At 44.5% G+C, this 14,416-nt stretch overlaps 1 protein-coding gene across 3 annotated transcripts in view; it reads left to right on the top strand.

The window, feature by feature from the left end:
• ANXA4 (annexin A4) overlaps nt 1–14,416 on the top strand; it is a 31,824-nt gene that overhangs the window by 14,565 nt on the left and 2,843 nt on the right. For all 3 annotated transcript variants that reach the window (XM_061592525.1, XM_061592527.1, XM_061592526.1), the window contains exons 4-12: nt 2,259–2,353; nt 5,779–5,892; nt 8,153–8,243; nt 8,484–8,563; nt 9,614–9,670; nt 10,005–10,098; nt 12,764–12,859; nt 14,030–14,088; nt 14,182–14,304. In XM_061592525.1, coding sequence (XP_061448509.1) covers nt 2,259–2,353; nt 5,779–5,892; nt 8,153–8,243; nt 8,484–8,563; nt 9,614–9,670; nt 10,005–10,098; nt 12,764–12,859; nt 14,030–14,088; nt 14,182–14,304 — 809 coding nt within the window. The remainder of the gene's footprint in view (nt 1–2,258; nt 2,354–5,778; nt 5,893–8,152; nt 8,244–8,483; nt 8,564–9,613; nt 9,671–10,004; nt 10,099–12,763; nt 12,860–14,029; nt 14,089–14,181; nt 14,305–14,416) is intronic.

The following is a 14,416-nucleotide window of genomic DNA, read 5'->3' as shown; positions in this document are numbered from 1 at the left end:
AAAATTGAAAGTGTCCTTTTTAAAATAAACTGGACTGCCCATGTTTAAGAAAGACTAGAAATTTGCTTATTCATAGCACAACAAAAGTTAAGTGGAATGCACTAGAAATGCATAGGGTCTGTCTCCTAACGGGCTGAGTGAGGCCTTAGATTAAATGGAGGGCATGGCAGATGAGACTTGATGTAGAAAAAATGAGGGACTTTTATAAAAGTATCAAATGCTATAATAATCTGGCAACAATATTTCTAACCTGTTTAAATAGGTCAGTCAGATTAAGTTCATTCATTTGTTTCTAGTTATTAGACCATTACAAAACGAAGTTTAACGATATAAAAGTCAGACACAGTAGAGGAAATAGAAATTAATTGGAAACAACCAACTACAACATGAACAAACTTAGAATGCTGAATCACACCTCGCCTCTTAAAAAAAGGAAAGATTATTACTCTTAACAAATGTTAAAATGACTAAAATGTAAGTTTTTCAGATTTGCATAAAAGAATGTAAAACCAGAGTGAATTTACTTATTTTATTTATTAGATTTATATCCAGCCCTTTCTCTCTGTAGGAGCCCAGGGCTAAATTCTGAGTTTCTCTGGCAAAACACTGCATTCCCTGTTAAGAAATTTCTTCTCTCATTAATTACTGCCGACAGAAGATGTGCAGTTGTATATTTATCTTGTCCACTCAGTAAATAAATTACAAAGTCATGGTCAAACCTCACCCCATCTCTTTCTAAAATCTGTCCCAATTATTGCTCTCTCAAAACATTATATAAAGGGCAGGGTATGGCTGTGATCACGCTAGTCACCTACAGCAAAGCATTTCCATTGGCTACACCTGGAGGAGAAACAGGTTGATCTGTCAATCAATTGTGAAATCTCTTTGAAGCGATTTCTTTATACAAAAAATCACTCAAGCTGCTCCCGCCAGGTTTTACAGTGAAAAGGGGCGGGGTTTGAGTAGTGTTGTATGCCCCCATTTTCAGAAGAGAAAGGCGGAGCCACACTGAAACCGACAGAAGAGGGAGTGTGTTTCTGTCCAACATGTAGAAGATACTTAACCTGGTTTAAACCACAAGGACAGGTACCTTCAAAGTATGGCATATTTCTGTACCTTCCTTCCAAAAAAGCTGAAGGCAACAGATTTAGCCAGGCTTTAGTAAAATCCTTCCTATCTCTCAGTTTCTGCAAGTCCTTAAAATAACAAGGTAGTGTCAAAGAAATGTGAGTTTTTTTTATACAATGATGCTATTTTAAAAATATATAGTTACTCTGAAAAGATACATTATCTCTGCAGCTTCAAGAGGTTTTTTCTTTTTTTTAGCAAGCTCGATTCCTAAACTTTTAACTTACCATTCAGAGAAACCTAATATCACCACTACGGTTTAAACAAACCCTTTCCAAGAGGAGCTGCTCATTTCCTCAGAGGCTGCCTGAAGAAGGCAGCACAACTCATTCAAGAGAATGTTTAGCTGTGCTGCTGTTACAGGCTGAGGGAGGGACCACCAACCGTGATTACATAAAATTTAGTTTGGACTGTCTCCAAGAGACTGAACCTGGGCTCCATTAAGAAATTGTGGAATATATCTGCATAATGACTAGAATTTTTCCACTAGAAGAGAGCAGAGTTGGGACTCCAAATAGCCCTTAAAATCACATGTGGTCTTCTGGCATTTACCCACATCTTACCCTTGTGTGGTGTAGTGGTTAAGGTGTTGGACTACAACCTGGGAGACCAGGGTTTGAATCCCCACACAGCCATGAAGCTCACTGGGTGACCTTGGGCCAGTCACTGCCTCTCAGCCTCAGAGGAAGGCAATGGTAATCCACCTCTGAATACCGCTTACCATGAAAACCCTATTCATAGGGTTGCCATAAGTCGGGATCGACTTGAAGGCAGTCCATTTCCATTTTTACCCTCCCACTAGTCTTTCTATTGATGCAGGCTCAGTCTCCTTCATTCACATCACCTTACTAGGCTACATATGACTCTCTCCCCCTCTCTCCCCCTCTCTCCCTCTCTCTCCCTCTCCCTCTCCCTCTCTCCCCTCCCTTCCTCTAGCTGATGGGCGCTTGTGTGAGTGCATGTCCATGTGTAAGCTTTTAAAGATCAATGGGCTCATCAGCCAAAGCTGCTTTCTTGCTTGCCAGCGGTTTCCACCAAAGTTAAACTGATGCACCCTGATCCATGCACTTGCCATTTGAGGAGTTTTCGTATTTGAATTTCAAATAACTTGGTTACTTCTCTTGCCACAGGTACAGATGAAGATGCCATTATTGATGTTTTGGTTAACAGGAATTTGTCCCAACGGCAGGAAATTAAGATTACCTACAAGTCCACAATTGGGCGGGTAAGTGGCATTGGATAGGAACTGTGTGGTTGCGCTCTCTCTCTCTCTCTCTCTCTCTCTCTCTCTCTCTCTCTCTCTCTCTCTCTCTCTCTCTCTCTCTCCTCCCTCTCTCTCTCTCTCTCTCTCTCTCCCTCCCTCCCTCCCTCCCTCTCTCCCCCTCTCCCTCCCCCTCCCCCCCCACTTTGAGTTTTTAGGAGCGTTTCTGTTTAAAACAGTCTTGGCAAGTAATTTTCATCTGCCCAAATAACATCTCTGTGTTGAGGTCTGATGAGCAGCTTGTTCAGGAGGAGTCATCAGGGTAGCACTCAGCAATTGGATGAGTGAAAGGCTTCCAAAAACCACAGGCTGTTTTTAGCCGGGTGCACAGGTTGGATCTTGTAGAGAGGGGGAAATAGTTTGTTAGGAACGATGGCAAAGGAGGGATTAGCCCAAATCCACCCAAGAATGCCTAGGCAGCTTAATGATCAAACCTGCATCAAGCTTAATAACCGCCTCTGCATGTAAAAGGTCCCAGATTCAATCTGCAGTGCTTCCTGCTAAAGCTGGGAAAGGTGCTTAGGGAGCCACTGTCACGTCAGGCTGGATCAGGTGTAGCCATGTTTTCCCATCAGCCCCAGCCGGCACGGCCAATGATCAGCATTGATGGGAGATCTGGAGGTTAAATGCCTCATTAGTTGTGAAGGTACTGCAGTGTATGGCCTTTGGCAAGTCACTCAACTTTAGCTGCAGTTGCCTATTTGGAGAGTGGGAATGTTAAAGACCTCAAGGGCAAATGAACCTGAGGGGTGGCAGAGTGAGTATGGTGAGCCACGGTTAATAAAAGAAAGGAGCAAGTGTTCACAGTTTCTGGAGGCTTTGAAGGTAATAAAAAATGCTCCCAGCAGCTGCAGTCCAGCAGCAGTGTTCAAACGATAATGCTTGCATATATCAATTCCCATCCATTTGCGGGGCCCTTTGGATGGAGGTGATGTTAATGATTTGTTCAGGAGTTTGCTCAGTCTGAATCGCAAATGTTTGCCTTATGTAAACCTTTGTTTGTGAAGCCAGACCATAAAATTCTTCAGAGTTTTACACATTTCTCTTTTTTCTTGTTTGGGTAATGTTCTCAAAGCAGTATGAGATAAGCTACTCTTTTTTTAAAAAATGAATGGGTTGCATTCTTTCCCTCTGTCTCATTGTGTTCCTATTGTTATGGGATTGAGGGTAGAGACAGCTGATTTCTGTGAATTCCCTTTATGTCCTCCGATTTAGGATCTGCAAAGGAAGAAATCTGCTGTGCTGGTCACACTCGTTCCACAGCCAGATCTGTCCAGTGCCCTCATTAACATATGTGAGGATTGGCCAGGAGAGCAATGTGGACCCTTAAGAACTCTTTCAGGAGAGAGGCCACCTCCCAGCAAGGAAGTAGTTTGTGTGTCTGTGTTAAGACTTAGTCAGAGGAAAGGCTGAGAGTTGAAAACAGACAGAGAGGCTTGTTTGGTCTGTGTCAGAACCCCCAAAGCTATGGGCTTCGGGGTATGAGATCTGATGGATTGTTAAATGCTGAAAACCCCTCCATAGATTACGCTCAGGCCATATATATACAGTGCCTTGCAAAAGTACTCAGACCCCTGACCAGTGCTCTCATATTACTGAATTACAAATGGTACATTGTAATTTTGTTCTGTATGATATTTTGTTTTGAAACACTGAAACTCAAAATCAATTATTGTAAGGTGACATTGGTTTTATGTAGGAAAATGTTTGTAAGAAACATAAAATAAACTGAAACATGTTGCTTGCATAAGTATTCAACCCCCACACATCAGTATTTGGTAGAGCCACCTTTCGCTGCAATAACAGCTTTAAGTCTTTTGGGGTAGGGATGAACCAGCTTTGCAGTGTTGGAGGGAGTTTGCCCCATTCTTCCTGGCCGATTTGTTCCAGGTTGTTCAGGTTGACTGGACGTCACTTGTGGACCGCAATTTTCAAAGAGCGCCATGGATTCTCAATGGGATTGAGATTAGGACTTTGACTGGGCCACTGCAGGACATTCACCTTTTTGTTCTTGAGCCACTCCAATGCTGCTGTGGCATTTGGTTGGGATCATTGTCTTGCGGAAAAGTGAATTTCCTCCCAAGCTCCAGTTTTTTAGTGGACTGAAGCAGATTCTCTTGCGGTATTTCCTTGAATTTTGCCCCATCCATTCTTCCTTCAATTTTAACAAGATGCCCAGTCCCTGCTGATGAGAAGCATCCCCATTGCTGCCACTACCATACTTCACTGTCTTGAGGCATGGGCAGTGTTAGGTTTGCACCACACATTGCTCTTTGAGTTTTGGCCAAAAAGCTCTATCTTGGTCTCATCTGACCACAAAACCTTTTCCCACATCACCGCTGGGGCACTCTCATGCTTACTGGCAAATTCCAGATGTGCTTTCAGATGGTACTTTTTGAGTAAAGGCTTCTTTCTTGCCACCCTCCCATATAGGCCAGTGTTATCAGAGCTCTTGATATGTTTGACTGGTGCGCCATTACTCCACTTCCAGCCACTGAACTCTATAGCTCCTTCAAAGTGATTGTTGGCCACTCTGTGGCTTCTCTCACAAGTCTTCTTGTTCGAGTGTTGAGTTTTGAGGGACGGCCTTTTCGTGGCAGTGCCTGGGTGGTGTGATGCAGCTTCCACTTCCTGATTATTGATCCAACTGTGCTCACTGGGATATCTAAACACTTGGGTATTATTTTGTACCCCTTTCCTAATCTATGCATTTGTATTACATTATCTCTCACTTCTGAAGAATGCTCTTTGGTCTTCATATTCCTTCAGATCCGCAGCCTGACCAATGATCCTTCAACAGTGGGTTTTTTATTCTGACAATGTGACAGCAACTTCAATGGTTCACAGGTGGAGGCTAATGGTAATTGTGTCCTTGACAGGGCAATTTCTTCCATCTGTGTAAAGTGGGAGCTTCCACAGCAGAGGGGTTGAATACTTATGCAAGCAACTTGTTTCAGTTTTTTATGTTTCTTACAAACATTTCCCAACATAAAACCAATGTTACCTTACAATAATTGATTTTGAGTTTCAATATTTCAAAATAAAATATCATACAGAACAAAATTACAATGTACCATTTGTAATTCAGTAATATGAGAGCATTGGTCTCGTATTACTGACTATGGGTATGAATACTGAATATGCAATTACTGAGCATTGCAAGGCCCTGTATATGTAAAATAAAAACCATATATCCTAAAGACACCACAGTTTCCACTGACCTTCATTCCAAGGAAACCAAACTCTCGGTAAAGCACAGGAGCTCCTGGAAGTCTGTCACCATTTGGAGACTGGGGTGCGCACAACACTATTAAGCCAGGTAGAGGAGCTCCATTCCACGTGTGATGGTCAGGGTGATGTGTTCATCCGAGTGTGTCTTTTCCCAACAGGATTTGATTGACGATTTGAAGTCTGAGTTGAGTGGGAATTTTGAGAAGGCTATTGTTGGACTGATGACCCCCATCACTCTGTATGATGTACAGGAACTGAAAAGGGCCATAAAGGTTTGTGAAGACTTGTTAGCAGAAGCCAAGGAAATATGAGTGGACTCTGTACAATAAACTTAATTCCTGTGGCGTTTTCTCAGGGAGCGGTATGGTATGTAACCAGGGTCTGCACCCAGATTGTTGTTATATGCCTTCAAGTCAGTTACGACTTATGGCAACCCTGTGAATCAGTGACCTCCAACAGTATCTGTCATGAACCACCCTGTTCAGATCTTGCAAGTTCAGGTCTGTGGCTTCCTTTATGGAATCAATGCATCTCTTGTTTGGCCTTCAGGGGGTTGGACTCAATGGCCTTGTAGGCCCCTTCCAACTCTACTATTCTATGATTCTATGATTCCTCTTTTTCTACTCCCTTCTCTTTTCCCAGCATTATTGTCTTTTCTAGTGAGCACCCAGATTATGTAACTGGAATACACAATAGGCACATTTGATGGTCAGGGTCTGGTTTCCAGAGTAAGTTGTACTGGGGTGGCGTGGGAGAGGGAGGAAAGGCGGGAGAGGCACAGAACTTCCAGAGGGTTAACACAACTCTTGTGTTGCAGCCAAAGACAAGTTTCCCTGTAGCACATTACAAATGAACACTTTTACTATGGCACAAACTTTCATGGCTTGTGACACATAGGGTCAGGGAATTAGGTTTTACCAGTGAACCCAAAGCCGCTCCTGGGTGATCAAGCCAGGAGACAGCGGGGATGAGTAGAAGGAGTGTTGGGACTGCACCAGTATAAAAGGTTTAAAAAGATTTATTGAAAGATGTCCAATTGACACAAGTAACTGGAGGCCAGCAAAGGAGAATAGACTTGGAGAAGCAGATGGCATGCTCACAGGAGTCTTGGGTGGTAGACTGTGGTAGAAAACTTCTCAAACCTCCTTGTGAAGCTGGTGTGTCTATATGGTCAGATAATGTTTTGATGTTCTTTTGATATCTTCACTGAGCCCAGTATCTCATCCATCTGTTGGTCAGCTGGTACTTGTCATGTTGTCAGTCTCTTGGCACATCTGTGGTCTCAGACTGCATCTCCCCTTTCTCCTACCAGCTTGGTACCTATCAAGGGCACTGGTCATGGTATCTCTTTTAGGATACTCAGACTTAACATCAGAATAATAACATTTGTTTATGGTTGATGTATTCCAGACACTCAGCTGTTGTCATCTTGATAACCTTCGGCTCCCGCAAGCCTCTAGTTTCAGCCATAAGCCCTAGAAAGAGAAATTCATTCACACCCACACATCCTCTACATGTTGTCATAACATACACCACTCTGTCATCAGTGGCCTTGGGTAACTAGCATACAAGCAATGTAACAAACAGTGCGCTTGGTTTTGCAAACAAGATGGAGAAAGCGGTAAATATTTCTGTCATTATCTCAGACACTGTATTTCTGACATTTTCAGTACTTAGGTCGTGAGTGAGTGAGTGAGAGAGAGAGAGGATACAATTATAAATGTGAATACAATGATAGAATAATATTTCCAGTAAATGCGTAGTAGTGCACAAGCATGTAGAAATATTCCAAGAGCAGTATCAATAATAAATGGCATGAATACATAAGTGCATTGATACATATAGGAAGGAGGAAATATACAGCAGATATAGTTTAATTTGTGTCACTTGGGGTCCACATCGTGAGACAGCCAGTGGACTTTGGTAGTGGGATTGAGAAACAGCCACAGGGAGGGCTGTCCAGGACACTGAATCAAACCTGACACTCTTGGAGTAGGAAGCCCTTCCCTCTGGCTCCAGTAGATGCTTCCTGTCCATTTTCAAATTATTTTTCCCCATCCACGAGGGCTAGAAATATTGCGGCAGTCTAATTATAAGTAGATACACCAGACACAACTCTTGCTTTAATGTCATGTAAAAAAGCGGGGGGGGGACCTGTGGTGCTCCAGCTGTCGTTAAACTCCCATCAGCCCAGCCAGCACAACCGATAGTCAGAGATTAGAGGAGTTGTTGTTCAGCAACGTCTGGAGAGCCACAGATGTTCCCTGTTCCTGACACAAAGAATAGAAATGTTATACCCAGAAAACCTAAGTTAGCCATGTCTGTTCATTTTCGTGCGTTTACTCTGAGCAGGGATTGCACTGGATATAGCCCTCTGAGCAGAATTACTGAGTACTTCTGCATTCTCGCCTGTTCTAAGGCTGATGGGTGCCTTTTTCCATCATGGTTTTTAAACAAAAGACACCAGGGAAATTTGGCTTTGAAGTCCTACCTGTATTGGGTTACTAACCCTGTTCTCTCTGTATTCCTTAGGGGGCTGGAACAGATGAGGGTTGCCTGATAGAAATCCTGGCTTCTCGTACCAATGAGGAAATCAGACGGATCAATGAAACCTACAGACATCGTATGTATTAGGAGTTGTTTCCAGGTTCCTTTCTCTGGTGTTTGCTTGGGCTGGGACACTTGGCCGTGGGTTGTGCCCGGGTCTGTCTTGTCTGCCTTCCTGCTAACGGCGGCCAGCATTGGCTGCCTGAGGCAATATGGCCACCTCGTTTGGATGTGGCTTTGTAATTTTTCAATGCTGTGAAGCACTTTCCCACTTCTTAAAACTACTATAGCTGTTCTCTCTGGTCTTTCTTGACAGAATACGGAGTTAACCTTGAGGAGGACATTGTCTCTGATACCTCCTCCATGTTGCGGAGAGTCCTGGTATCTCTTGCAACTGTAAGTAACTGGGACTTTTGCCCTGCCTCAGGCAGCCCTCTGAATAATAAAGTATCTCTCCCAACTTGAAACGAAGCCTGGATTCTCTTCCGCTGGTCGGGCTGCTGCTCTTTAGTGGTGCCAGATTTGTAAATCCCAGGCCTTTCAGAACATGAGGAGGGCCTTCTGAAGGGAGCAGAGACAGACCCTTTTTTGCCCTCACACATTGAGGGGGCAACACTAACAAACAGTAAGGTGGGGATGGGTGGGAATTACACTGACACAGGGTGCAAGAGGGGGTGTTTCAGATGACCCCCTCAGCCCGAGTCTTCCCCAACCTGGTGCCCTCCAGATGTTTTGGACTACAACTGCAGTCAGCCACAGCCAACTTGGCTGTACAATGCTGGGAATGGCAGGAGATGTAGTCCAAAATATCTGAAGAGCAACAGGTTGAGGAAGACTGCTATCAAAGGGTCCTGAGCGAGTTTCTGTGGAGCAGGTGTGAGCATGTCTGTCTTGCCCAGTGTGGGTACCCATGTGCAAAAAGAGGTGCTGATACTCGTATCCTGATAAAAGTGCTGTGGGTACCTGTACAAAATGGCTGCCAATGGCAGCAAAAAGACAAAACAAATGGAGGTGACAGTACTCTGTACTGGTGAATACTGCCACAAAACAAGCACTGTCCATCTTAGGTGCTTTAGGTGATGGGATGAATAATCATCCTTTTCTCATCTGCGTAAGAGTGAAGTTTAGTTGCACAGGCCATTGAGACGGGGAACGCTTCCCCATAAGGTGACTTCCTTCCCTGCCCAGCCCTCCCCCAGGTCAGATTGGTTTTTCACTGTATCCTGCAAAACATCCATTCTGATTATTACAGAGATTGGTCCTCCAAAAAGTATTTCTTTCCCTGCATCCTGTTCTTTGGTTTGCCTCCTTGCAGGTAGTGTGGGCCATCTCTATCCAAGGACCTTTTTGCTTCCCACATTTAAGTTGTCGCTACTCAAACGCAACATATGTTGGTCTTGCTGATGATGAATGTGGCTGAATCTAACACACACCTCTCGTTTCCAGGGCAACAGAGATGAGAGCAACTATGTTGATGAGGGCCTGGCCAAGCAAGATGCCCAGGTCTGTAGCTCTTTGCGCCATGATGAAAATGGGGGGAACCCTCCCCTTGGGGCAGCTGCTTACATCATAGTTGCCACCTGTAGGAGAGCCATTGCTGCTAGCAAAGGCTATTTCTCTCTGCTGTGATTTACACTCTAGCTTTTGACCTTTTTGATCCTGTGCCTCTTAACTTGACAGCAAGCTCCAGTTTGAGGCTGTCCGATCAAAGCCTCAGGCTTGCCACATGTTTCCTCCTCCCCTCTGCATGCTCCCTCTTTCCTCCTGGATTTTGTCATCCTTCTGGCCTGACGTCTTCAACACTGATGCCTTATTATCTGCACTCCTTTATTTTTAGTGTCTGTATGAAGCTGGGGAGAACAGGTGGGGAACTGATGAGGCTCAGTTCATGACTATCCTGTGTACAAGAAGCAGAAGCCACCTATTAAGGGGTAAGACTTTGAACGATTCTTTTGGATGATTCTTGTGAAGAGGCTCCCCTTGAGCACCTGGGATGCCTGCAAGGGACAGAGTCCAACTTGATATATATGCCAACAGGTAGAATTTCAGGTGTACCTTTACCATGCTGATGGGTAGGAAATGTCCCCCTTAAGAGCAAGCATGCAACGTTCCAAACAACAGTCGCAGTGTTCAAGAGGTTTGTAGTCCAACCAGAGATGCTTCCATGACTGACTCCCTAAGTTGCCACATATTCAGAAAGAGAAACTTGCCTTGAGACAAGCCCTACAGATCTCCCTGGAAGAACATTCTTCATCTTCCTAGTAACCAATTGCTACAATGAAAGTTGGATTTCAAGACAAATATGCTAGATTTGCTGTGCTGCCGCTTGAACATGTTGGTGCTTCTCCTTCCCTCTCTGGCTTCCTTCCAGAAGTATGAAAATTCATAGTTTATTATTTGTGGGTTGGATATGAACTTTGGTGCAAATATTTGTCTCACAAAGAAGTGGTCCAAGTCTTTGATTAGTGGATTAACTGGCTGCGTACAAAGTTGTTCTGGGGTACAGTGTTGTACTTAGGGGGGAACAGGGACACAGACACTTTCCTGAACTTTTGAGGGCCTTGCACTTTTGCCTCAAAGCTCACCCAGAAATGTATTGCCCAGTGTGGCAGTTCCTTGTTTATGGTCATGGGAGGGGTGAGGCAAGGAGGTGACATTGGGGCAGCCAGCTATTTAACTGTGCAGTTTCATACAGAAAATCCATAGTGTGTTCCCCCATGGGCAGGGCTGAGCTAGAAATCTTCATGCCTTTGTTCAGGCATCTTTACTGTGGAGTTCAACTCTGGATGATGTGATATTTGATTGAAGGTACTGAGATAAAATTTTGAAGTGCAGATCCCGGAATTCCTGTGCAGGAAGGATACAAAAGGAGGCTTCCAGATTACAGGGTGGTCCTTCCAAATGGAGCTGTGGTCTGGCAGCTGACAGGCTCATGCTGAGGTCACTTGTTTCCTTTGGCTTTGATCTGTCACTGAGAGGGATGTGGAAGAAATTTTAAAAGTTTCCTTCTAAAGGTGAATCTACTAAATTCACACTTTGCAAAACAAGATGCAAACCAAATTTTGTAATGCAGTTCTCCTACCAAACAATGCATACAAAAATGCATATATTAGGGCAAGGTGTGCAAAAAAATGCATATATTAGTGAAAATAACATCGAAAATGTGTTATATTAAGGGAACGTGCTTTGCAAAAATGTATATCCTGGGCAAAATTGGATACAGAAAAGTTTTTATAGGGGAACATGGAGCTAAAATGCTGATGAATTTTTATGAAGACTTTTTCTTTTAAGAAAATAGCAAGTTAATGCAGAAATATGGAGAACTGAAGATTGTAAAAATGAGAAATTGAGAGATCTGAAATGGTCAGATGTATCCATCCTTTGTCATTGGGCATATGGATCACAGGAGAGTGGAACAGTTGACCACGAGATCAACCTTTCCCAGCCTCCTGCGCTCCAGATATTTCGGAGTACAATTGGTACTGGTGCTGATGGAAGCTGTAGTCCAAACCCGCTGGAGGGCATCAGGCTGGCAATGCTTTCATTTGATTAGCCCACCCAAGCTAAAAATTGATTGGATTAATTGTGGAGGCCAACTTTAAGTGATGGGGACAAACTGACTTGTGGGGCTGTGAAACTAAGAACACTGTTTGAGACTATTTGCTGCCTGTTTGTTTTTACATAAACACAGTATGAAAAAAGGCAGTATGAAAGGTGGTCTTAACTTGAAAGAACATTTAAAGAAAAACCTTAAGCCTTCACCCATTCTTAAATATGGAAAGCCTTCCAGCCTGCAGTTTTAGAATCCAGTTAAATCCAGCTTGCTGCCATGGTCTAGAAATCTGCGGTTTTCTAATCTTCCTATATAATACTTTTGTAAGCGTCATGCTACATGCTTCTGTGCAGGCGCAAGCATGTGTAGAAGCATTCACTCGCAGCATGACGCTGCAAGGCAGGGCAGTGGTGGAGATGGTGCTGCCACTCGCCTGAGGTGCATGGTGGCAGCGATGTGCAAGGCACCTGGCATGAGGTGCCTGGCCTTGGTGGGTTTGTGGGTCAATCAGTGGGGGGGGAGGGAGGGGGACTTGGGGGTGGGGAAAGAGCCGGGCAGGGGGGGAGCTGGTGACCCAGGGGGAGGGGAAGGAGGGAGGGAAGACTGGTGACCCATAGGGGGAGGGGGAGCACTGGTGACGTGCGGGGGAGGAGTGCTGCTGACCCATGTACAGGGGAGGGAAGGAGAGCACTGGCGACCCATGGGGGATGAGGAGAAGCGCTGGCCATCTGTGGGGGAGTGCGCTGGCAATAGTAGGCGGGGTTGGTGAGCGAAGCAAGCAGGGGCAGAGCCCCTTGTTAAAAACATAATTATTCAAATGTCAGGAATATTTGTCTTGCCTAAGCAGCAAAACAGAGGGCATTCTTAAGGCTTGAAGTTAATAGACATGGCGAACTTAGGTCATTTAACTGTAATGGGTCTACTCTGAGTAGAATTTAGTTGGGGACAATCCACTCTGCATATGGCTTAGCCTTGAGCTTCTAGATCTAGCACCATTTAAACCCTTTTTAAGTTGCTAGTAAAACTCTCCTCTTACTTTACAGTGTTTGATGAATACAGGATGATTGCTAACAAAGACATTACAGAGAGCATTAAATCTGAGATGAACGGAGATCTTGAGGACGCCTTGCTAGCGATAGGTGAGTAGAAATGAAACTCAGGATGGACATTTGATTACTGAACTTGTGTGGCAAGCTAAAGAGCAAGGGGGATACCTTGCAGTGGTGAACTTGCTTTGTTGATTTGATCTCATCCTTCCCTCAAGAAGCTCAATAAAATCTATATGAGGATTATCCTCCCAGCAGCCCTGTGAAGTAGGTTTGGCTGAAAGAGGTTAGCCCAGAGTGACCCAGTGATCTTGATGGTTTGTGTCTGTGAGATCTTCTTCCATGTGAGTTTTCGCTGCCCCTTAAGATCTGCAGGGGAGTTTCTTTTCTGCATCCTGTTGATGGTGGAGGCATGGTGGTTGGGACATGGGAGAGAGAGACCTCTTTGTTGCTCACACTCAGACTGTGGAACTCCCTGCCCCAGAAGGGTCATTCCCTCCACCTCACCCCACTTGACCCTATGACCTTTGATTGTCTCTGGCCTTTGATTGTCTTCTGAAGATGTTCTTAGTCTGGCAGCCTTTTAGCCTCCAGGGTTGTGAACAAATTTAACATGAATGAGTAAGAACAAAGGGCTAACACTTATGGTTTGTTGGAAGAGCAATAACCCACAAGGCTGAGTTTGGACGTTGTGACAAGCCCATTTCTGAACTGTTTCCTGGCAGCGTGACAGTAGCAGCAGCAGCGGGGGAGAAGCAGAGCAAGATCTTTTCAGCAGCACTACTCATGCACAATGAACTATAGTTTGTTTTTTACTATGATTTAGTGTCATTTGTGAACTGGGCCAATAATACATTCATGACTGAGAAGGGGTATGAATCTCTGACAGTGCAAGTCTGACCCTCTAGACCAGGGGTGGGAAACTTGTGGCCCTCCAACTGTTCAACGCCAACTCTCATCAGCCCCAGCCAGCATGGGCAATGGTTAGGGATGCTGGGAGCTGCAGTCCAGCAATCTCTGGAGGACCACAGGCTCCCCCCTCCTGCTCTAACCCATACTCATGCTCTCCTGCTGGATAATGGCTGCTGATAAAGGACTTCTGTGCTAGGCCTTTTCCTCTTGGCCAAGTGCAATTTGCTCAACACTCTTGCTTTAATAATGCAGGCTCTCTATTTGCATGACATTTGCATATTCCTTGATTATGTGTTTGTCTGCTTCATCTCTTGCTGGGCTAACCTGGCTTCCTTTGTTTTCTCCTTGCAGTAAAATGCACAAGAAATAAGATTGCCTACTTTGCTGAAAGGCTGTACAAATCCATGAAGGTAAAAAGAAAAGTGCTCTGTGCGTGTGCGTGCGTGCAGGCAGAAACAGAATGACCAGTTGCTTTTTTTCTCTCCCTTCCCCCCCCAATCAAGGGTTTAGGGACAGATGATGACACCCTCATTCGAGTGATGGTCTCTCGCTGTGAGATTGACATGATAGATGTTAAGGCGGAGTTCAAGCGGATGTATGGAAAATCCCTCTACTCCTTCATTAAGGTAAGCTTGTGTTTTTGTTGATTTTATTTTTTTTCCTTGTGCAATTGTGCACTTGTTTAGCTGATGTGGCTAAACAAGTGTTATGCTGCAGCCTCTGCTGTGCTCTTGAGCG

The sequence above is a fragment of the Rhineura floridana genome, chromosome 12, assembly GCF_030035675.1.
Source record: "Rhineura floridana isolate rRhiFlo1 chromosome 12, rRhiFlo1.hap2, whole genome shotgun sequence".
Classification (NCBI taxonomy): domain Eukaryota; kingdom Metazoa; phylum Chordata; class Lepidosauria; order Squamata; family Rhineuridae; genus Rhineura; species Rhineura floridana.
The sequence above is the reverse complement of the archived record's forward strand: the minus strand, read 5'-3'. Positions and strand labels throughout refer to the sequence as shown.